Consider the following 24,686-nt stretch of genomic DNA (forward strand, 5'->3'; position numbering starts at 1 on the left):
TCGAGCTACAACACTGATGGGCAAAATCGTACCGGGGAATGGGAGATCTCAGATGGCTCTCAGAAGCACCAGGAGTGGAGAGGGCTTTTGGGAGCAGATCCCTTCCTCCTGGAGGCTTGGAACCAGAGCTGCCAAAGGATTTTGGCTACCTGGGAAAACATCTCAGCATATCTTTCAGATGGAGGCTCGTACCTGCATAATTCTAGTGGGATCAGTTCTATGGTATGGCTGTAATTACTTTGGCACGGCAATGGCTGGGAATTTTCCTTTGAATGAAGCCTTCAGTCATTTTGAAAAATGAGTTTTTAAGTCAGTCACTCTTAAAAATTTCACCTTGAAGGTTTAATATTATTAGAGAAGAGAATGGGTCACAGGTACAGCAGCTGAAGTCATCACCGTTAGGTTCACCAGAGGATGTTGACCTTCTGTTACCATACAACAATTTATGGTTGGACTCGATGATCCGGTGGGTCTTTTCCAACCTGGTGATTTTATGGTGGTGATTTTATGATAACCCAAAGTGGGATCCTGCAGTACTGTCTGCCCCCTGGGCTGCGGGCGGGCAGGGAGGCAGCAGCCTCAGAGGGGGATTTTGGTGCTGGGATGCAGGAGCTAAACTCCTCCTCTGTCCTTCGAGAGGTGACAATTGCTTAAGTGAGGTACAGAGAGCAAATTGTCTTCCTTGACTTCCGTCTTCCCTTTGTGACGGGGCCTTACATGCACTAATGAATCAGGTCGTGTAGGTCTCCTGAGTGAGTAATTACTGTATCCCTTTCACAGTAGGAAAAAGTGAGCCACAGAGAAAGGAAGTGACTGACGTCCACCGTGCTAAAGGTTCCTGAATCCTAACCTGACGTCCAGCTGCTTGGCTTACAGCATCCCTGCCGTGACTAAGTGGAAGGGAATGTCTGCGCAGGCAGATGTGAACTCTTTGTTTATTAAACTTCCGTTTAACTCCCACACTGAAACAAACAGATGGAGGGGAAAAGTTGTGTTTGCTTCTGTAAGAATGTACATGGCACATCCTGAGCCATCTGCTAGCTCAATGCCATTTTATCCTCTCCCTCTTGCTGCCCACGCTATGCTGTCTATGCCCCCTCCTCTTCCAGCCTTGTACCTTCCCTGGTTGTTGTTTGTCCCCGCACTGAGCTTACTTGACTTGCTAAATTAGCAAAAGCCAACCTAGTAGAAAATTAGACAGTTCTGTGTCAGGTCCGTGAGCTGAACTGGCTCAGGGCAGTGTGAGTGCTGAAGACACTGCAAGGGAACAGAGCTCTGGGTAGGGACTGGAGCTGAGAGGAATGGGGAGAAGAAGAGATGGACGGGCTCATGAGACCCTGTCTTCTCAGGCAGGATTTGGTCTTTCTATTGGTTCAACAGTAACATGCAACTTCACCTTAATGTCCTCTTGAAATTCAGCAGAAATTGCTGGATACCGTGCATGTGACCAGCAAGGAAAGGACACACCTGACCTGCTTGGAGTTTGTACTGTGAAACTTAGAGAAAATTACAACCCTGTTCTGGTCATTTTAATTTAATGAATGCATCTAGATGTAAACAATTCTTCTTACTGTTTTTTTTTTTTTTTAAAGCAAATAGAGCTACTGTACTGGGCTGGTGAGTATCTACAACACTGTCCCCTGGCAGATGGGATCATAGCTTCTCTGGTACAGGTCCAGTGCCTACTGAACAGGATGCTAAGAGCTTTACCGTTCCTAGAAAGCCACAGATACGCTTATTTTACTGTAGCAATGATCACTGATGTTCAAATTGGCTGCCTTTAACCACTCAGTACTGCTTCTTTTACACCATGAAAATATAATGAATGCCTTTGAACCATCCTTTATGAATTTTTCAGAAAAATGATGCTGCCCAGTGTCCTCCACTGAGTCAGCCAAATGAAAATAGCGCTAGTGAATCAGCCTACTTTTTTCAGGTACCACAAAATTACTGTTGGATATGTCTTCGTAACACACTGGTGTTACTAATCCTGCTGCAAGGAAAACACACACTGTTATTTTTTGGTGGCCTTAGTTCAATGAACTGCTCTCGTGAGACTTTGCCTGGAGCTCTGCGTCCAGTTCTGGAGTCTTCAGTGCAGGAGGGACGTGGATTTGTGAGAGCGAGCCCAGGGGAGGGCATGGAGATGATCTAAGGGCTGGAGCACCTCCCATATGAAGAGAGGCTGAGAGAGTTGGGGTTGTTCAGCCTGGAGAAGGCTCCAAGGAGACCTTTTTGCAGCCTTTCAATACTTAAAGGGGGCTGATAAGAAAGATCATGGAATCATATAATAGTTTGGGTTCGAAGGGACCTTTAAGCCCATCCAGTTCCAGCCCCCTTGCCCTGGGCAGGGACACCTCCCACTGGATCCAGTTGCTCCAAGCCCCATCCAGCCTGGCCTTGAACACCTCCAGGGATGGGGCAGCCACCCCTGCTCTGAGCAACCTGTGCCAGTGCCTCACCACTCTCCTAGCGAAGAAATTCCTCCTAATGTCTAGTCTAAGCCTACCCCTCTCCAGTTTATCCCCATTGCCCCTCATCCTCTCACTACAAGCCTTTGTGAACAGCTCTTCCCCAGCTTTCTTGTAGCCCCTTTGGGTGCTGGAATGTCGCTATAAGATCTCCTCGGAGCCTTCTCTTCTCCAGGCTGGAACAACCCCAACTATCCCATCCTGTCCTCATATGGGAGGTGCCCCAGCCTTCGGATCATCTTTACAGCCCTCCTCTGGACCCATTCCAACAGCTCCATCTCCTTCTTATGCTGAGGATTCCAGAACTGGACGCAACACTCCAGGTGGGGTCTCAGGATGGGGAAAAAAACTTATTAGCTGGGTCTGTAGCAGTAGGACAAGGGATGGTGATTTTAAACTAAAACAGAAGTTTAGACCATATCCTAGGAAGAAATGCTTTCCTGTGAGGGTGGGGAGGCCCTGGCCCAGGTTGCCCAGAGCAGCGGGGGCTGCCCCATCCCTGGAGGGGTTCAAGGCCAGGCTGGATGGGGCTTGGAGCCCCTGATCCACTGAGAGGTGTCCCTACCCGTAGTAGGGGTGGGACTGGATGGGCTTTAAGGCCCCTTACAACCCAAACCATTCTACGGTTCTATGGTTGTACGAATTCTGATCTCCTGAGTCGCTCACAGCAGGTGAAGGCGCCCATCTTCCTTCCACCTGCCCAGCTCTAAGCCTGGCTTCGCAGCTGCCCTGCACCAAGATGGCGCCCCCGCCTTCACCTCCCCCCTCCCTGCCGCTCCCTCCTTTTAACCCCCTCATCACAAGCCCTGCCCACCCACCGCGCTCGCCTTTGCCCTGCACAAAGATGGCGGCGCGCCCTTCTCGCCGCCCCCTCCGTCGCTCCCAAGATGGCGGCGCCCCCTTGTTTCGCCGATGGCGGGTGAGGTCAGTTCCGGGGTGGCGCCGCCGCCGTGCGGTTGGGGCCGAACAAAAGGAGCCGGCGAGCGGCAGGGCGGGGGCCGAGGCGGGCAGGTGGGTACGGTCCCTCTGTCACACGGTACAAGGGCTTTGAGTGGGGGGGTGTGGTGTGGTGTCCGGGAAGTCCTGGTACCGGGCACCGCTCAGCAGGGCCGGGGTGGGGGGTATTGGCCTCGCTCCGCCGGGATTTGCTGAGTAATTCGGCGGGAATGAGTCTCCTCCGGCTCCTGGAGAGGGCAGCGGGGACCCCGCCGGGGCTGCGGGGCGAGGCGGGGCCGGGGGAGCCCGGTAAAGGGGTCCCCGGTGTGAGGGAATCCCGGTAAGGGGGTCCCCGGTGTGAGGGAATCCCGGTAAGGGGGTTCCCGGTAAGAGGGTCCCTGGTGTGGGGGGGGCCCTGGTGTGAGGGGGTCCCGGTCAGGGGGTCCCCGGCCCGGGGGGAGCCTGGTGCGGGTTCCCCTGAGAAGGAGGGGAGCCCCGTGCTCGGTGCTGGGGTCCCAACAAGCGGTACCCCTGTGCTCGGTGCTGGGGATGGAGCCGTTGAGGTTTTCGTTTCCAGGGCATGTTTTCTCCCTTTCTGGAGAGCTGAGGTGCGGAGCTGTGCTGGCTTTGGGCTGGAGATGAAGCCTGTGGGAGGGAAAAGTCAGAGCTCTTTCCTTTACCATCTCCCCTGCGGCATGAGGGGAAGCTCAGAGCCTTTAAACCTCTCCCTTGCAGCAATCTGTCACAGCTAAACCAGAGCAGCTCTGCTTATCGGAGGTGCTTCCAGAACCTCTTAGCCCGAACCGTAACCCAATGATCAGATGGAGTGTGTTCTTGAACATCTTCACCCGTTTGGGTTGGTTTTTTTTTTCCCCAGCGATGTCTGTTCCTTTCCATTTTTCCTTGTTGCTGACGAAACGCTTCCTGAAGTTCTGCAGTCCTCCCTGCGTAGCTGGACGCTCGAGAGAGCTCTCCAAGCCTCGCGCTGCTCCCTTGTCTGGATTCCCATGCCCCATGCTGACACACAGGAAGCAAGGAAGAAAAAAGCGGTTGGAATTCTTGTCGATGCTGCTAAATTGCTGTTCCTTTAGAGATTTGTGTTGCTAGATACATGAGGAGAGGAGGCAGTTGCTTGAATGGTTAGGAAGATGATCTACTTTTTTGGATATTCCTGATGGAAACATCTTAAAGAAAAAAAGCCAACTTTTCAGACTAGAAAGTAGGTAGTAAAGCCATTGATCCTTTTTCCGTGAGGTTAATCTGTCCCTGTTAATATTCAGCATGTCTTTTGGTTGGGTCTGCGATGCTGGCTTTTTGGTAACTTGTATTGGAATAAGAGATGTTGGAGAGTCCTTCATCCTAAGAGATTTACTTGGTTCTTGGAGCTCTTGGCATCTTTCTAGGTATCGAGGTGTCTCTGTTTCCCCGTGACCGTCCAAGTTGTGCCTTGCTCCTTGAATATCCTTTACCAAGCTTTTATATAGCAGGGACCCTCTGTGATCTTGATTCCATCTTCTTTGCTGATAATCCCTGTTTGTTTCATTCCAGGGAAGCTGTTCCCATGGCGTGTGGGGAATGCAACGCTTCAGCACCCGCTCAGGATCCAGCACGCAGGAACATCATCCACTTCCAACACAGAGAACTGAAGTGCAGATAGCGGAACCCAGCTGCAGGGTAAGGGCTGCAGGGTAAAGGCTACAGGCCAGCGCTTGAGTGGTAAAATAAAGCCAAAAAAAATGAGCAGGATGCTACTTAAACATAGTTGTAAAGCACAGGGCGGTGATGGGATGATGGATAAGGAACAAGGAGGGGAAAGGCGGTTGATCAGAGGATGATATGGGAGAGTGGTGGTGTGCTAATTAAGTTCTGTAAGCCCTTAGTCACCCTGAGGATTAAAAAAAAAAGAGTAAAGGAACCGAGTGTTACCCAAAGTAAAATATAACTGTTATAGTTATTCACTTATACATCTGACCGCTGGCCAGACGACCCCAATTCCTCATTGCACTAAACAGTAAATATCTCAAGGCTGTCCAGTAAGTGGTTTGGTGACTGCTGCTAAAAGGAATGCAGATAAGGGTTAGCAAGAACTGTTCAGTTTAGTAGGCGCTCATCCATTTCCTGCAGGGTGGTGTTTGTGTTGCTGTACATCCATCTCCTAGGCAGTTTTTTGCAGCAAACTCTCTTGAGCGCTCTGGCTCGTCACCCATGTGGGCGTCAGTTAGGCAATGACAGAAACTAGTTGCAAGAAACTCCTTGCTTTCTTGGTTCTTCACTAGGATCATGGTGAAAGGTATTGCAGAGTTCCATGCTTATCTTCAAGATGAGAAATGCTGTCCAGGTTGGCCTTGTTCTGGGCAGCGAGATGTCCAGTACCAATCCAGAGCATGAGAATCCTGAAGAATTGTCTGATGTGCTGGCAGTTCACTGGTTTGTTTTTTGTGCTGATCTCTCATGTTATTTGGAAACCCAGACTTTACTCGTGTAGGTCAAAGGCAATCTGCATAAATATTTCCTTAAAGTCTGCACGAAACCATATGCTAAAAGCTAACGTTTCCGTGTTTGAAATGTGGAGTGCTTGAAGCCTTCCAGTGATGACTTACTGAATGCTTAGAGTTGATTATATGCTAGTAGATGCTGCAGGCATTCAGAGAGGTGGTTCGTGGTTCTCTGATACTATATTTTTAAATAAGCAGTGGAGGTCAAACGTATAAGTTATTGTGTAATTGCTTTGTGATTGGAGCAGCTTTGTTAGTGGCTTTCATGTAATTCTTCCCCATTCTAAAGAAGGATTTTGTTCAGTAGGGCACTTAAAAAGGAAGCAAAACTCATTTCTGGTGTTAAATTGAGCCTAACTGGTGTCTAGGAAGACAGAGGTGCAATGTCGGGTGAGCAGCGGTGGAGCACAGAGGAGAAGGGTTTAGGAATTTTGTGTGGGGCTCCTTAATATGAGGATAGAGGGGAGGATGTGTAGCTATTTGGTAATGATTAAAAGTTAACATATTGAGCTGCAGGGTGCTGAGCCTCCTTGGTGCATTTGTTTCAAGTGTTTTTAAAATTAGTGTGCATCTCCTAAACTGAGGCAGATATCAATCACTCATTTCTTAGTCTCTGTGCTTGGAAGAGCATATCTTGAACGCTTCCAAGCAGTTTTTTTTCCTTAAACTGTTGAGGTATTCATATAGCTGTATTATACGTGCCCCTCCTGCTGCTGTGAAACTGCATTTGAAACTAAAAGCTATTCAGTCATGACCTCCCTGCTGAAATAACAGTGCCGCCTCCTCCTTGTGTACTGAGCATTGTTAACATTTGCTGTGAAAGCTCCTTGGCAATTCACAAAGCTCCTCTTGTGACAGATTTGCATGCTGCTTTCTTTAGCTGGAGCCTACCTTTGTGCACTGTAAAGGTGCATACTGGACTAGTTAATGGGTTCTCTTGTAGAGGCTTGGTTTTAATCAGATCTTGGTGGTCAAAGGTAAAGTGGCCTGTGCCTTATTAATCAACTCGCACAGACAGAAAATGTTCTGGGCTGGAAGTCGCAATCGCTGTTCTGGAGCTCATGGTCTGAAGGCAAGGCTTACAGGGCCTGCTGAATAGATGCGTATGGACTTATCCTTCCTCTTTGCTCAGACTGAGGGTCAGTATTGCTGTGCTCATAGCTGATGTTATTTATCTTGCTTCGCTCTCATCTGTAGCTTCTTTCATCTTAACAGGCTCATCCCTTTGAGCTTGAAAACAGCTCTGGCAACACCTATGGGTTTGTGCATGTTGTGACAGCTAAGGTTCTGCTTGCTTACAAGTTTTTACTCACTTTGAAACTCGATTTCTTAATCGGATGACGGGTCTGTCAAAGCTCTGCTCTGTCCACCGTTTCTGTCTTTAGCTGAAAACGGTTACCTTTTCTTGTATGACTCTTCTCAATGCTGGCATTGCTTGCTGAGTAGGCTTCTGCAGCTGATGAGGCTCTTGAAGCTGTTCTGGTTGTTACAAGTTAATGATGTTACTCTCTTTATCTTGAGTAGTTACTAACAGAATCACTGGCATTAGTCAGTAGGAGGGAGTGTTTCATAGTATCCTGTTGGAATAAGGCAGTTGTACTTCCAAGACAAGTTCCAATAAACCTCTCTGTCCTTGAAACATCTATTTTTATGGCAAAGAGAAAAATTAATTTTGGATCGGAAGCCTGTGACCATGTACGTTCATAATTTATAAGCTGACAAAGACATTTTTCTGCTTTGCATCACTGTAGCAAAGTCATTTGGTAGCACTTAAATACACAGGTGTATGTACAGTCCCTGCTCCGGGCGTCAGCGATGCTGATAACCTCGGACTGTGTTCAGCCCTGTGTTGCTGGGGCAAAATGCTGTAAGAAGTCAGAAAACGTGGGAGGGCAAGCCAGGTCTCCAGCATGGATTGTTCTGATAGTGCAGGTGTTCTTCCCTGTACTTGTTAGGACAGGCATGCTTGTGTGACGGTAAATGGGAGCTGTTGTGCTAGGAAGTTCAGAAAAGAATGTCAGACTTGTGTCTTGTGGAAAGGGTCAGCTGAGGGGTAGCTGTACAGATGATAATGTGCTCTTCGTGGTGTCGGTGAGTTACTCTTTTTGTGAGTTTCAGCAAAGATGATGAGACCCAGTCAGTTCACTTCATCCTGCTGTGGCTTCGGTGAGGCTGAGTGTTGCACACAGCTGCTGGGCAGTTGTGTGAAAACCAACTTACAGGGCTCTCAGCCTTGAGTTCACTGGCTGTGCCACCAAGTGAAGAGTGTGAGTTTTGGCAGCTGCTGTTTCCACTATTCTATGTGCTAATCTAAATGATAAATGACCCGTTAAACTTCACGTGTCCACTTCTCTATCTCAGAAGACATTTTGTCCCATAGGAGGGATTTATTTTTTTAATGCAGGGAGGGCCTGATATAGGGATAACAGTTTGCTGGGGAGGGCTTTGACTGTTATTTCTAAACAGCAAAGTACAAAATCACTTGAGTTGTTCCGTCTCCTGTCTTGCACTTTTCCAGTTGATCGCATGGCTGTCCTTGTGCTTGGAAGGTTTTCTGAGGGGTGCCTGAAAGTAGCTCTGTTCCAGCCCCCCCTTTTTTTTCTTCTCTCTTAATTCTAGACCTAATAAACACAGGGAGGAGGCACGTAAATTCCCAGTCCCATTTCTGACCTTACATTTCCTGGTTTTTGAACAAAGAGCTCTGTGTCATGCCTTTCTTTAGGATTTCAGGTGGCAGCATGCTGGGGAGGGAAACTCTGCTCTGTTGAAAGCTTATTGTAACATGCTGTAGCTTGTCAATAATCGAGGCTATAGTCTGAACAGCATCAAGATTTCTTTTCCTTATCTACCTCTGATGATCTTGGTGTATGAACAACTCCCTTTCTCTGGGCTTCAAAGAGGTAAGAAATACTGTAAGTGGTGCTTGACTTCTGCTTTGCAGGCCACAGCCTTGCAAGGAAAGCCTCTGAGAATTAAGAATGTGTAGTGGACGCTAAAGAGTTGCAACACCCAACATCCAGTGCATCCATGTCTCCTTACCTACAGCTGTATTATAAGGCTGCCTCACGTGGAAGCTGTCCTGGAATTAAGGGGTGGAAACTTAAATTCTTGTGCATGCCATGAGTTTTTGCATGTAGTTCTATTGTGCTGTTAGCTCAGAATGGGCAACAGAAAGGAAGAGGGAAGAGGAGGCTGGATAAAGTATTTGGCAAACGATGAGTCAAGCTGCCAAAAAAGCCAGTGAAACACAACAGTGATGTTGTTTCTGGTCACTTTGTCCCTAGCTGGATATACTGGCTAGCAGTTGGAGGCAGGAATTCCAAGCGCTGCTCAGCCAGGTATCTGTCAACAATAAGTCAGTCTTCACTTGTTTAGGTTGGATGGTTTTGGATAGAGGAATTGTCCATATCGGAGGATGTTTGCTCCTGCAGCAGTTGTTCTCTTAATACCTTGAACTTCTTTTGCTTTGTGAGAAGCATTCATGCTCTCAGCTCTGTCAGCCTTTATCTATTGCTGCTTTGTGGTGTCTCTGTCAGGCAGATAGGTTTAATCTTGTTTCTGTCTGGTTTTACTGTTTAGGTGTGGTGTGCTCAGAATGTCCCCGTTCTTCTGACACGGGTGATTATCTTTTTCTTCCAGGTGTGTCTGGTAACACGTAGGATTAGTAGTCGGTGATGCTTATGGTTGGCTGCAGTCTGGGTAGGTTTGGCAGCTGGTTATGTAAGTCTGAAACTGCTGTTCCTTCTGTTGATCAGCGTGTTCAGCATTAATGGTGAGGCTGTGCTGCACACAGCAGGTAGGTGCCCTGCAGGCTGCAGTAGGGATGTTCCTCTGGCAAAAGGAGTCCTTGGATCCAGGGGAATCTGCACGGACTGAAGAGGTATGTAATATCTTACACATGGAATGTGCAAAGAATTCAGGAGTGTGTTTATTTATGCTGGATGGATCCTGATGCGTGGTAATGAGGCTTTTTATGCAGATCTTTCCTTGTGCAATCTCAGATGTTGCTGCTATAAACTGTCCTGGGGTTGTTCTTTATGGGGTAGGAATTGTAGTGCTGCTTTGGTGTATCCCAAATCCTCAAGGTAATTTCTGAGAGGCAGGAGGTGAAGGACTGCTCAGGGACTGTGTTATAGCTTGGAAAGCACTGTGGAATGCAAAAGCTGAAACTCCTCTAAGGCAGACCCTTCTTAAGGTTTTTTATTTATTCTTTTTCTCAGTGTGCAATACCTAAAGCCTGCCTATCTAATTATGCCCTTGGAAAACATACTTCCTTATGCTTCTGATAAGCTGACCGGAGGCAGAGATGTTCCACCCTCTCAGCTTATGCAAATTTAGTGAAATCAGTTTGCTTTTAAACTTGAGTAAAGCACTCCATCGAAATCTGAGTACCCATGCCTTCCATGTGGCAGAGTTAACTGGACTGTAAGCAAGTCGCCTGTTTCTGAGCTCCAGCTGGAAAGTTCTGCAGCTTGAGGTGTAGGTGAAGGAGCTGGGATCCTTCTTCATTCACCAAGGCTGCTCTGACACAGTACTTCCTTTCCTGATAGGGCTGTTCCCTTGTATAAACTCTTTTGCTCAGTTCATGCGTTCTGTGTGCAGCCTTCAACGAAGCTGCATGACAGAGCTGACTTAGCAAATGAAGCTTCTTCGCAGTAAACACTTCCCTGTTGACAGAGCACACTGGAGTTCAACTTGTATAGAAGAGCAGAACCTTGAAGTCTCTGTGGTCTGCCTGCTGGTCTTATGAAGCTCAGTCTGGTCTTGGATATGAGAGGCAACTTTATTTTTGCCCAGCTGTCTTTGTGCAAGGATTGTTCCTAGTCTTACACCAGATTAAAGCCCCCCACGTAATTCATTCTATCCTGCTGCCCGGTTCTTGTTGGGAGGGCGTGTTCCAGCTACCTGCATGGTTTCTGTGCAGCTGTTGGAATCACAGTCCCGGTGGGAGGAATCCTCCTGCGCAGGTGAGTGTCAGGTCACAGACGTGGCCCCTGACAACCTGACTTCTGTTAGTCTCTTGTCATCATCAGCCCCAGCAGTGACACTGCTTGCTTTAATCCAGAAGAGTGTGTTGCAGCAAGAATCGCGCTCTAAAATGATTACGAAATGGAGTCCATGAAGGAAAGATCTGCATCTTGATGCAGAACAGTCTTTCAGTAAGGAGAAATGGATCACATGGGAAATCCGACTGAGGAGGGGTGCAACTTTCCCACTTACTTCCTCAGGTTTTTAGTGGGAAATTTTCCCTTTTACTGCAGGTGCTGGGAGTAAGATTAGATAAGATGTGGTCAATTCCAGCTTCTGTTCTGTAAGGGTGGCCTCTGGTTTTATTGTTGCTGTTTGGGACTTGAGCAGGGTCTCCACAGCTGCAGGAGGAGTGGAGACTTGCTGGGAATGTCCTTTTCTTCCTCTGGTGACCCTGTTATTGTTACTAGAAGGCAGGACGTTTCCTGCTCCACCCTGCCAGGGTTTAGTTGCTGACACTGAGCCTTAATAAACTATCATGGGACACTCAGATTTTTCTTTTTTAATCTGTCTTGTAGGTGCACAGTATAAAAGGAGATTTCTTACCCTACTGGTAAACAGAATTGGGGAGCCTGCTGGGCTAATTCCTGGTTGGTTTCCTTCCTGGTTGTCTCGAGATACAAATCCAAGTAAGCACAAGGTTAATTTCTTGTGAGAAGAAACTAGGCATTTCCTGGATTGGGCAAAACTAGCAATCCAGCACTACAACGTGAGTCTGCAAATGCCTTAGCCATGAGACCCCCGTTCCTGAAAGGAGATCTTCCTTAAGTTTCCCTGCCAAGAGTGATGAAACGCTGGAAGGAGGAAGAAGGCTCTTGGGAATAAGTGAGGTCTAGGCAAGAAAAACCAAAATAATTTATATATATTTTCCTCCTCGGTATGGAGTAGGAGGAGTAAGGAGTTGTTTAAATGGAGAACAGTTCTTTTATGGACAGTATCAGTGTTTTCAGGAACATGCAATGAAAAGAGGAATAGAGTCTTACACAGCATTCATGGAAAGCAGTGGATGGTATGAGGTTATGAGTGGGCTTCATTTGGGAAGCTAAGCCACGTCCAGGTTAACTGTTCCAGCAGATAACTGCAGTAGCTTTTGATGTTCCCCTTTGCAAAGCTTTCCAGGCTTTCTCTTGTTTGGAGTGTGGAAGTGCAGGGCTCTGCTCCCTCTGTCTGATTACGGTGGGAGGGTGACAGAGGGCATGTGTGCTCGTCTTGTTTGTTTTCTCTCGTGGTCCAGTGGCGTGTATGGTCTTTCCCTGGCTCTCAAACCTTTCACTAGCTGAACTTCCTTCTTTCTCTAGGAATTGTCTTGCTTTCCCAGCCTGGTATCTTGGGGGTTCTAACAAAAACCCAAACAAACAACAAAGCAAAAAAACCTTGTGTATGTCCTGCTCTGGTGCTTCTGAGGAATTCGGAGTTCTTGCTCTTCCTCCTTTACAATTGAAACGACTGCAGGATTGGTGCTTGTCCTACTGCTGAACTCTGCTAGCAGATATGATGTGATCTTACTGCTTTTTCACCATCATTAGAACAAGTTACAATGACTTCATGTTCTTTGCTTGTGTTGCCTGTCAGATAGGGGAACATTTGCAAGCTCACGGTTACCAGTGGATCACTCTGGATTCTGGGCTTTCTGTGGCTTGTGGAAAATGTGCTCAGAGTTCCATCTGGAAGTCTGAAGGACAGAAGCACTGCCATAAGGCCTCTGCTTCCCAGAACCTTTTGGTTTCCTTTGTGGCTCTTAAATCCCAGCTGAGGTGAACTCTGGATGGGAGTGGTTGGTCAGGGAAATGAATTCTTCTTTTAAGTATGTCTCCCCCTTCCTCTCCTTCTGAAGTAAATAATGCAAAGAGCAGCTGTTACAGGATTTCAGTACTGAATCTATCAGAAGGCAACTGACTAATCTTGCCTTGGAGAATTAGTGCAAGGAGATGAAGCCAAAACTTCTTACATGGAAGGAAAAGTTATGGTATCAAACAGCTATGTTCTCTTCTCCAGCTTCGTTTATCACTGATGTTGAGTTGCGTCAATGAAGTGGTTCTAGGAAATGTAACTTTATCATGTGTAAATCCTCCTTCTTGCCCGGCTGAGAACCACACATGCAGAATTATTATTTTCCAGCTCTTTAAAAACAGGAACAAACTCATGACATCTATGTCCTGTGTGTGGATTTTATCACTTCTAACAGTTCTGGCAGATTCCTTCATCCCTGAAATAAAATCCCTAGATAAGACAGCAAACTTCCAAACAGCGATCTGTCAGGCTGGTTTAAGTTGGTCCATCGAGCTTTGTTTAAGCGCTAATGCCTTGTCCCACAGCCTGTTCAGGATAAATACAGGTTCTGATGTTTTATGACAGTTCATCTGTCAGGGAGAACAGCAACAAACTGACTTCACAGCCTCAGCTGTAGCAAATTACTCACAGGAAGCCTCATTCATTTGTCTAAAAGTGACTTGAAATTGGGCCTCAGCTAATTCCAGTCTTGCTGTGCCAGTGCTTAAAACATGAGTTTCCTGATGCCCTGTTGAAAAGCAGAACAAAACAGTTGAAGCTAGTAATGCCTGCTTTTGGTTTCCTTTCAGGTGAATCATGATTCCAGTCACTGAATTGCGCTACTTTGCTGACACTCAGCCAGCGTACCGCATCCTGAAGCCATGGTGGGACGTCTTCACAGACTACATTTCCATCGTGATGCTGATGATTGCGGTGTTTGGAGGGACGCTTCAGGTCACCCAGGACAAAATGATTTGTTTGCCCTGTAAATGGGTTACCAAAGACTCTTGCAATGACTCAGTCAGAGGTTGGACAACCACAACCCCAGAACGTACCTACCATAATTCTAGTCTTCTTCCCTCGACTGATACGGGGCCTATGGGGATCCGATATGACTTGGACCGGCACCAGTATAACTATGTGGATGCGGTGTGTTATGAGAACCGTCTTCACTGGTTTGCCAAGTATTTTCCTTATCTGGTGCTGCTACATACTCTCATCTTCCTGGCTTGTAGCAACTTCTGGTTCAAATTCCCAAGGACCAGCTCGAAGCTGGAGCATTTTGTGTCGATATTGCTTAAATGTTTTGACTCTCCATGGACAACGAGGGCATTATCTGAGACGGTGGTGGAAGAGAGTGATACCAAGCCATCATTTGGGAAAATGAATGGCTCCATGGACAAGAAATCCTCCACGGTCAGTGAGGATGTGGAAGCTACTGTTCCTATGCTGCAGAGAACAAAGTCTCGGATTGAGCAAGGGATTGTGGACCGGTCTGAGACTGGTGTCTTGGACAAAAAAGAAGGTGAACAGGCCAAAGCACTCTTTGAGAAAGTGAAAAAGTTCCGCACGCACGTGGAAGAGGGAGATATAGTTTATCGCCTGTACATGAGACAGACCATCATCAAAGTGATCAAGTTCATCCTGATCATCTGCTACACTGTTTACTACGTCAACAACATAACGTTTGATGTTGACTGTAAAGTGGACATTGAGAGCTTGACTGGCTACAGGATGTACCGCTGTGCTCATCCTTTGGCTACTCTCTTCAAAATCTTGGCATCGTTCTACATTAGTCTGGTGATATTCTATGGCTTCATCTGCATGTACACGCTCTGGTGGATGCTGAGGCGATCACTCAAGAAATATTCCTTTGAGTCCATTCGGGAGGAGAGCAGTTACAGCGATATTCCCGATGTGAAAAATGACTTTGCTTTTATGCTCCATCTGATCGATCAGTACGACCCCCTGTACTCCAAGCGCTTTGCAGTCTTTCTGTCGGAGGTGAGCGAGAACAAACTGCGGCAGCTGAACCTCAACAACGAGTGGACTTTGGAGAAGCTGCGCCAGAGGATCACCAAGAACTCCCAGGAGAAGCTGGAACTGCATCTTTTCATGTTGAGCGGCATTCCTGACACGGTCTTTGACCTCATTGAGCTGGAGGTCTTGAAGCTGGAGCTTATCCCTGATGTCACTATTCCCCCAAGCATTGCTCAGCTCACCAGCCTTAAGGAACTGTGGCTCTACCACACAGCTGCCAAAATTGAGGCTCCAGCCCTTGCCTTCTTGAGGGAGAACTTGAAATCTCTCCACATCAAGTTCACAGATATCAAGGAGATTCCTCTTTGGATTTATAGCCTGAAGACCCTAGAGGAGCTTCATCTGACAGGGAATTTGAGTGCTGAAAACAACCGGTACATTGTGATAGATGGATTGAGGGAGCTTAAGAGGCTGAAGGTGTTGAGGTTAAAGAGTAATCTCACCAAGCTGCCACAGGTGGTGACGGATGTTGGTGTGCATCTTCAGAAGCTTTCCATCAACAATGAGGGCACCAAGCTCATTGTTCTCAACAGCCTTAAGAAAATGGTCAACTTGACAGAGCTTGAGCTGATCCGTTGTGACTTGGAACGCATTCCTCACTCCATCTTTAGCCTCCAGAATCTGCAGGAGATAGACCTGAAGGACAATAACCTAAAGACCATTGAGGAAATCATCAGCTTCCAGCACTTACATCGTCTCACTTGCCTTAAATTGTGGTACAACCACATTGCCTACATTCCCATGCAAATAGGCAACCTAACCAATTTAGAGCGCCTTTACCTGAATCGTAACAAGATAGACAAGATCCCTACGCAGCTCTTCTATTGCCGAAAGCTTCGGTACTTGGATCTCAGCCACAACAACCTGACTTCCATACCACCAGACATTGGACTTCTTCAAAACCTGCAGAACCTCGCTGTGACGGCCAACAGGGTAAGTGAGCAAGAAGCTGAGTGTTCTGAGTGAGTAAAACTGGGACACTTTTGTTATCTGTGTGATGAAACATGCTACAAAGGTGTGTGAAATACTCCTGACACTGCCTTCTATTTAAAATCTTAAGCTTTTGTTTCTCTCTGAGAGGTTATCTAGACATCACAAGTAACTCTAGGGGCAAAAGCCTTCTTCAAAGAGCCCTGGTTCTGTAGCAGTTCTTCTTGACCTGCAACTACTTATAAGTGGCAACTGGAGGCTGTTTAGAAATCCTGCCTGCTGGCTGTTTCTCTGCAGTTGGAAGCTTGTAGTCTCTAACTTGACAGCAGTTTTGGGCTTAAAATGGAGATATGAGAACCTGTAGTCTTCATGAAGAACTATGCACGTAAACCTGTGTACTTCAGCAGTGTCCGTGCACTGTGGCTGCATGTATGTGTTTGCTTTCAGCTTTGCTTATAGAATCTTGCATTTCTAGGGAATACTCCATAGGTTTTGGTCTTGTAAACTTTTGGTGAGAAGTTGGATATGGACAGACTTATGAGAAATGGTTCTTAAGCTCTCACTTTTAATGCATTGGCTCGTTCCACAGAGGTGACTCTGGAGGGAGCAAAGAAATCTTCTGCAGTGTCCTTACTCAGGGCAGAGTGAACTAAACCAGATTTATCTGTTGGCAGGCAGATATGAAAGTGTGAACTGTGGCAATTCCTTGACTTTCAGAGTGGAGAAAATATGATGGCACCTGGCTGTGCCTCTGTATGATAGCCATGGGTTTTCTTGTGTAATCCCAGAGGTCAAGTCTCAGCCTTACCTGTCTGAGCCTAAGTACAGGGCAGTGGGAGTGACCAAGTGCTCTGTGCTGCCTGATTACCACAGGTTGTCTCCTGGTTTGTGTTGGAGAATGTTTATTTGCCTAAAGCAAACTATACCCGTATTTTTTTTCCTGAATGTTTTTTTATCTATTTGGGATGAAGGAGGCCTCATTCACTGTGAACACAAAGATCAGTCAGTGACTGCACAGACTGGTGCGCTGAGCTGAAGGGCTTGTTGAACCTTGCATTCCTTCTGTCTTCCAGATTCCTGGAATGCTCTTTTTCTCTTGCAGTTTATTACTACCTGAAATTGCAAAAGGCTCTAACATAACTACAAATTGCTGGCAGATCTAATTAGTGGCTTCTGGGTTCTTCTGGGAACGCTCACTAGAACTGTCCTGGAACAGTTGTATGTCGAGATCCTTACTGCTGCTGTTGAGATGTGTTCCTAACTGGGCACTGTCGGATTGCCTGTGAGAGGCAGACAGAGCCCCTCTGGCATGGTTTGGCTTTTCATCCAGGAAAATGTTCTCAAATCAAGTATTTTAATTGCTAAAGCAGTTCACTGTTAACACAGGGTTCCTAAAACTCCAGCCAGCGTGTTGAAGTCAGTGTCTGAAGGTTCGTGACTGAGTTGTGCCACTACAAATTAGTGGCAGAGCTGCTCAGTGCTCCCAGTTTAATAGCTGTGCTCTCTTTTTCCCCACGGACACGCTGGGTGGCTGTGCAGCTGTTGGCATTAGTGGCTTCAGCTCCAGTAAACTCCATGGTGTATGCACACATCATTTTCTATTGAGTTAAAAGCCAAATTCTTCTTGGAGCAAGCACAGTTGATACGGGCAGTGCCTGAGGATGGCATTAAGCAAAGATGAGGGAGTTTTAAAGATTCTTAAGCTTTAAGTTCAGAGCTTGGGTAGATGTACCATTTGTGTTCTGTCAACCTCCCTTGCACGGCTTCCTGAGGCTTGATCTGCAGCGTGTCCTCTGCAGTCCCGGGGTGGAGCCTGCCTTGGATGAAAAGGAGTGAGAGGCAGCTTCATTTTCTGCATTGTGGCACCACCCGTTTCTCTCTGAAAAAAAAAAATGCAACAGGAAAGCTGGAGCAGCCTTCACTCCAGTGTGTTCTGAAGCAAAAGGTGGTGAGGACCCAGTGAAACAGCAAAGCTGTTTGTGTCCTCTGCAGGTGTCTGGGCAAGGCCACAGTTGCCCTGGGGCTCTGGCAGCCTTGTTACTTTTAAATAATGACAGCAAGAAGCACATGGACTTGTTGGCTGGCATTTCCCATGGACAGGAATTATCTCGAATGTCCTCTCCTAGCTCAGCAGAGCAGCAAACAGCCTTTTGGAGTTGGCTGGTACAAGTGTTCCATTCTGGGAAGCGGACTGTGCTAGAGCACATTGTTTCCTTCCTAAACCGATACTTGTCCCATAAATAGCACTATTATATTCAAGAGCCTGTGATTGTTTGATTGCAAAACACTGGACAGTACCAGTAATGATGACTGAACCGACCGGTCTTTAATTGATCAGTCTCGTCTTGGCTTTTCCTTGGACTCCAACTTGTTCAGAACTGATTACGGTCTAATTTAGCTGTGAAGGATGCGTAATTTATTAAAAAGGACACTGTTGGATTTAAAGGCAAATTAAAGCCTCCTTAATGAGATCTTGAATTAAGAGGAGAATATTGAGTTGCTACCTTTGATTCATAGCAGCGTGCGTTAAACCTTAGCCACACTGTTTTCCTAGAAATTCTTTGGGAGGACTAGACTATTAAAAAGCTTTAATAGTAATAAACCTTATTAAATTAGTGGCTCGTGGGTGCATAAAGGTGGGAAAGCCCACAGAGGGTGGCTTTGTTTCTTTGGTTGCTTTTTGACACTGTCAAAACCCCCTGTGTTGTGGAACCAGGAGGTCCTTGCGACACTTGAAAACCCTACAGAAACAATGGAAGAAGAGCCCCAGTTCCCAGGGCCTGGAGATTGTACCCACGTAGCCTCTGTTCTTCTTACAGCAGATCTAGGAGCACTGGCTAACCCCAGTATGTGGTGTTCAGTGTGGTACCAGTTGTACAACGGCTACTTAAAGCAAAGGGGCTGTGATCTGATGATGATTCAAAGGGCTTGGGATGGAAAGAAGCTGATGCTGATGGGAGCATGTGACAGTGCAGGCCAGCTGGGAGCAGGTTTCTGGTCCTCTAAATGTGATCTTGGTGATGTCTTTTGCTTTAGACACCATCATTGGAGATCTTTTTTAACCCATGCAGTAGTGTCTGAAAGAGGAATCCATACAATCTTAATGTAGTGACACTTGCTTTGGGAACATTCCTTACACTGCAAAGCAGAAGCTCATTCAAGGGGGAAGTGAATGACTGAAAACAAGTGCTCTGTGAACCTTGAAGGATTGTGTGGGCTTGCTGGTCTGTTATGAGCACGTGTCCTGTTTGCTGATGACTTTGCCTACAATTTGGTTTCTCTTTTTCAGATTGAGAGTCTCCCGCCGGAGCTGTTCCAGTGCAGGAAGCTGAGAACCTTGCACCTGGGAAACAATGTGCTGCAGTCGCTTCCATCCCGGGTTGGAGAGCTGACAAATCTGTCACAGATAGAGCTACGAGGGAACCGCTTGGAGTGCCTGCCTGTGGAGCTGGGAGAATGTCCTCTGCTGAAACGCAATGGGCTTGTGGTAGAGGAGGACCTGTTCAACACACTGCCCTTGGAAGTCAAAGAGCGGTTGTGGAGAGCGGACAAAGAGCAGGCTTGAGCCCCTGGAAAAAAGGAAAAAAAGCCTCTGAACAACTAGAAGGAAAGAAAAGGCCATTCCAGTCCCCATTTCCCCAAGTCCTCCCCTTTCTCCTTTCCAATCACTACCAGACTAGCCAAGGAGTCCCTGAACAAACATGACTCTGAACGAGGCAACTTCTTGCCTCAGATGCAGGACGGGGGAAGCTTGGGATCAGGATGAGGATCAAGACAGCTTAGTTGGCCTCTGAGGAAAGGCCAGTGGGAGCAAGAGATGTTGCTGTTCTTCTGGACAGAAAGTGGGGTGAGGTGGATGATGCTGGTGAGAATAAATTATGCTTATGGGAGGAGAAAATGAAATATGGGGTTTGCTGCGTTGCTCCAAATGGGGCTTATACATGGCAGGGACTGATGGTGTCCAGTGTCCTGCAAGCAAAGATCAAGAGACTAGGAAACCTCTTGAACCTCCATCTCTTTCTGCGACACCTGGTACAGTTCCCCTCTGACATGGAGATTCTGTCAGTGAGGCCCCACAGTGGGGTGGGATAGGATACAGACAGCTGATTTTATCTAGATGCTGGCATTAAAGTTTGGGGGATAAACTTATCTCGGACATCAGCTTGAATGCAGGATCTTTTTTTTTTTTTACCAATTGTCTTTTACCCTTTGCACCCTGTACCTTCTCTTGCTGCTGGAGAAGGAATCAAACCCCCCAGACTCTCTGCTCATTTCAGCTTGCACTATTTTAATAGTTTCAAATCACTTGTACTGATGAGTAGATCTCACTTCTCCAGCTGATATCCTGGAGGCACTAACTGACACAGTTCTGGAGCTTTATTGTGTTCTGAAATCGATGATTATGGTGAAAATGGGAGAAAGATGTGGATAAAAAGCAATCAGACTGTCTAATCCACTCTCGCAGAAGCACTGAGTTGCTTCAGGATCTGGCTTTTAAAGTTTTTAAGCTACTTTTAAATTCCTGATATTTTGTACAACTGGTCAGTATGGTGGGGAGTCTCCTGGGCTCGATGGTGTTAGTGAAGAGGAATGCTCAGGTTTCCTCTGCACCTTTTGCCTCCCCACCATTAAACTGTTAGATGCTTTGCCACCGTTCTCATTAATGCAGTCTACAGAGCTGCTTGATTGTTCTTTTCTATTGTCCTCCTCACTTTAACAGCTGTCAGTTCCTGTTACACCTCTTGACCTAAATAAGAGGCTAATGCTGATTGAACTTGGTGCTGGAAAGAAACCGGTCTTCCTGTTTCTTCACCTTTTCATTCCCTCAGCATTAAGGAGCAGTGTGAGAATCCTCTGTGGACTGAGCTCCTCCAGACCGCTGGGACAGAGCAGTCTCTATTGAGACAAGTCTGACCTGCTTGGTATTGGTTGACAAAACCCCAACCTTCTGCGGTGACAGAGGTAGATAATTCATCATAGCTACTGATAATCATATCCTTAAGGTGGGGTGGTTAAAGCGTGCCCACAATACACCCTTAAGTCTGCTCTTTTCCATCAGAAGGAATAGGAGGCTCAAGGACCTGTAGGTCCTCGCTATAATACTCTGCCTCAGACCAACAGGTTGGCTCCAAGGTCGAGTGCTGCAAGCTGAGGTGTGAGAAGTTTGGAGGCCTCCCCTGTGTATAAAATTGGGGAGCGACAGCCGTAGCGAGTGCCTCGGCTCAGCAAATCCTGGTGATCCCGTGGGTGTTGGGGCAATAAGGCACGCTGTGGCTTTCTTCATCAGGTGTAAGATATGAAATATATACACTAAACATGCTGAAACCGTGAATAATGTTAACTGGGCTCTGGATTTGTTAATGTTCAGACGCTTAAATAAAGCTACATTCAAATCTGGGAGATCTGCTTATAAAACTGCTTTTGAGAAAGATGTAAATTCTGCCTCCCTGAATCCATTCATTATGAAAAGTTTAAACAGTCCAGAGAATAACGTAATTAAATCTCTTTATCTGGAAGGCAAGGTACTCTAAAAGGTCTTCATGTTTTAAAAGGGGTTAGTGTCTTGAAATTGAGTTAGAGGTGGGTCGCTGCTGAGAGGATGGTGAAGTATCGATGCTGATGCTTCTTGGATTGTACTCGTTCTACTTGCACAAGCATTTTGCATCAACAGAGGGTAGAAATTGCTGGATGGGCTTAATGCTGCTAAGTAAAGCAGGAATGGCTCTGGGCTTAGCTGCGGTTATAATGGGTGTGGAGGCTGTTGGATTGTAAAGGAAACGTTTTTTCCTTACTCTGTGCCAAAAGGTTGTGATGGCTGCTGAACAGAGGCTTGAACCCTGTTTTGTATTCAAGGCCACTGGGTGACTGGTTTGCAACATATATTTTAGGCTAGGCAGGGCTGACAGCGCAGGACATCTCGCAGGGTTTTCACCTGGCTTACAGGAGCAGAAGGATTTCTTCTGTATGTCTGGATCATTGTAAATGAGTGCTTTGACTCTTGATTACTGGTATGGTGTTAGCTATCCAAACTAGTCTTTACACAGTTAGGTTAGAAGTTTCTATAAGCAGCTTCTGAAAGTATGCTGCGGCGCTTCTAAAAGCTTGCAAGCCCCTGAGCTGCTGTGTCTCTCTACTGTATCCCCAGGACAAGTGGACAATAGGCTGTTCTGCTAGAAGGCAGAGACTCTCCGACTTCTGATAAATAACAGACTTATACTCCTGCTGCTTTCTGAGTAGAGACTGCCCCGTGCCTGAGGGCTACAAAGCAATTATAGGTCAGGCCAGTATTGATCGTGCATGAAAACACTAGCTTTTTGCTGCTCTTACAATATTCCAAGCTCAGATTTTTCCAGTGCTAGGGCTTGAGATAGCTTCCTGTGTGGCAAAATTGGGATGGGCAGCCTGATAACCTCTTGTGCCAGAAACACACGTGGCACAGAAATCTGTTGCCACTCTGGTAGACAGCAATATGTGTTATTTACTCCTGATATGTGCTTCTTGGTCTTCCCTCAAATAGATACTGATTCCAGAGTCTCAGTCTTGTGTGATGAGATGGAAGAAGCTTTAAAACTTCAAGGACAGGGTCTAAACCATGAGATCCTGAATGCGTTCACTGCTCAGGACTCCTGCAAACTCAACCCAGAGCAGAGTGAGTCACCTGCTTCCCACATTGTCTGGATTGCTCAGTCTTTGAAGGATAAGCTTACATCAACAATCTTTCACCATTTGCAAGCATGCAATCGGTGTATTTTATTTATTTTCCTTTAAATATCCATCAATCTGAAGTTTAGGGGTTTTATTTGTGACACACTGTGTGTTCAGTAAAAAAAAAAAAAATTAACGTAAGCAGACAATCAAGTGTCTGGTCGGTGCGTTGTTCTCCTGACAGGCTTTTCAAAGCTCTTGAGTAGTAGCAAACCAGATAATTTATTAGCTGCTAAACCGTGCAACAGCTTGAATTCAAACCAACTGCTTCCTTAATAGCATTTCTGAGCTGAATGAGTTTTTGTGTAGATCGCATGCGCCCTCATCCTGTTTCAGGACCGAAGGTTCATGAGAGGGAATTATGCCTTTCCTGCTAAATATCCCCCAAACTTGCAACTGATTATTTTGAACCAGCTGAAAGGTGAGGAACACCAAACCTCTTACATGTGTAAGTCTTGCTGTATCTCTGAAACTATGCACTGGAATGAGCTGGAGTTGTTCTTTGTTTAAGATTGTTTTCTGATTTTATTATTTGGTCCCCATTAATTCAGCAGCTGGAATCAATTTACTCTGCCAGTCTGGATGGTTGAATGGCTGTTACAGGTGTCTCGTGGTGTGGTGTTCTTGGGTATTAATTGTCTCTTCTTGATAATATCCTACCTCATTTTTTTATTTTTTTCTTATTACCATTTATACACTCCATTTAGCTCACTTAATTAAGTCAGTCCTCGGTGTTCATTACCACGAGTAGTGTTAAGTGGCATTCAGTTGCTGAACCACACTGCCATTCTTCTCTTCTTTTTTTTTGCTCCCTAACAAACGATTCTAGGAATTTTGAGAACAATGACACATCCCTAGCAGAGGATGAGGTGTATGGAAGAAGTTTCAGATATTATCGATTCAACAGCTCTGACACCATTTCCTTTCCTTACGTTTTGGAAAGGGGACTTGCGTGGTTTGAATTCTTCATGTGTTTTTATTTTTTCAGTCCTCCTTCAAGAGAGGAATAACTTTTTTCCTCGTTAATAGCTGTGCCTTCCCCAGCGATGCATTAATGTAACTTCTCCACAGGGGCTCTTGCTCTTCAAGTGTATCTGCAGTCGCTCTGCCTGAAGCCAGAGCTGTTCCCTCTGATTCTTTTTTCTTTCTAAGCTTTTGGCCTGACTTCTCACTGACAAACAGTATTGTCATACTGTAAACAGCAGAGTCATCTACTCTGAAATGTTACCCAAGGTAAGGCTGTGCAAGTGCTAACGAGTAAAACTATTGCTTAAGCTTCACCTTGATTTTTATTTTTCTTTCCTGTTGCATTTTAAAATGAATTTTCCCCCCACTGTTTGGCCACACAGTGGATCCTGTAGGTTTATCAATCATGTGCCAAAACAGAGTTTTCTGTCCTACCTTCTCTCTAACAGTGCATGAAGCAGAACTGGAACTGGAGCAGAGGATTGTTTGACTCTGACCTTTCCCCTTCCATCCCTCCAGCTGCAGTGGTTAATGTTCAGCCACTTTGGCCGTATGAAATCCTCCTGAAATCTCATCTCCAAACCCCCTTTTCAATAGCAGCTCTATTTGAATTGCCGCACTGGATCGCGAAGGTGAACTTTGTGCGCATTCACACAAAGAAAAGCTTAATTTAGGTTTTCGGGAATTACCCTTCCATTCCTTTCTCAGTCTCCTTTAAAGGAATTTTATTGAACGGTGGGGGAGATTTTTCTGCACGAGACAATGGGAAGGGAGCTGAGGAGCCTGAATCATCTTTTACAACTGACAGATGTGTCCATTTCAGTAAGACGCAACTCATGGCTTAAACATTGTTCACTCCCACTTGGTAAATGTAGGAGCAGGGTTGTGGTTTGGCATCGAGACCTGGGACTTGATGTAACGTTTCGGAATCATGGCATTCGCTTTGTAAGTGGGGTTGTTTGGGCAGCTGATCAGCCAGCACCTCCACCTTCAGCACTGAAGGCTGCTATTGTTTTCTCTGAACGACTTGTAAGACTGGACACTTTAACAGAATAAAAGTTTTAATTTTTAATTTGCATTTTCCTTTAATGTCTGCTTTCTTCTAAGTTTTCTGTATGCTAAGGCACTTGGCCTTTCGCGATCTCCCTTTTCAGAAGACAAATGTTAATAATTCCAGCTATTGTGTAGGATTATTGTTTCTCTCACTGTATGAGTCCTTGTGGATTATGGCATTCCTTTATGAATAAGTGAAAACTAAATGTACAGCGAAGGAGGTCCTGCTCCGTGACAAGCCTGGACTGCTTTACGTATTTCACCATTGCTTTAACAAATGGCTGGAACAGTT

At 46.1% G+C, this 24,686-nt stretch overlaps 1 protein-coding gene across 2 annotated transcripts; it reads left to right on the forward strand.

The window, feature by feature from the left end:
• Positions 1-3,348: 3,348 nt before the first annotated feature.
• Positions 3,349-24,419, forward strand: LRRC8A (leucine rich repeat containing 8 VRAC subunit A). 2 transcript variants are annotated; one of them, XM_069873590.1, is made up of 4 exons: positions 3,349-3,482; positions 4,956-5,081; positions 13,510-15,673; positions 18,960-24,419. In XM_069873590.1, exons 3-4 carry the CDS (start codon positions 13,517-13,519, stop codon positions 19,233-19,235), a joined length of 2,433 nt encoding a protein of 810 aa, XP_069729691.1. In that variant the 5' UTR covers positions 3,349-3,482; positions 4,956-5,081; positions 13,510-13,516; the 3' UTR covers positions 19,236-24,419. The 2 variants fall into 2 exon arrangements, with proteins under 2 accessions (XP_069729691.1, XP_069729692.1); XM_069873591.1 differs by lacking the exons at positions 3,349-3,482; positions 4,956-5,081 and adding an exon at positions 9,644-9,782.
• Positions 24,420-24,686: the final 267 nt, after the last annotated feature.

The sequence above is a fragment of the Phaenicophaeus curvirostris genome, chromosome 20, assembly GCF_032191515.1.
Source record: "Phaenicophaeus curvirostris isolate KB17595 chromosome 20, BPBGC_Pcur_1.0, whole genome shotgun sequence".
NCBI lineage: Eukaryota > Metazoa > Chordata > Aves > Cuculiformes > Cuculidae > Phaenicophaeus > Phaenicophaeus curvirostris.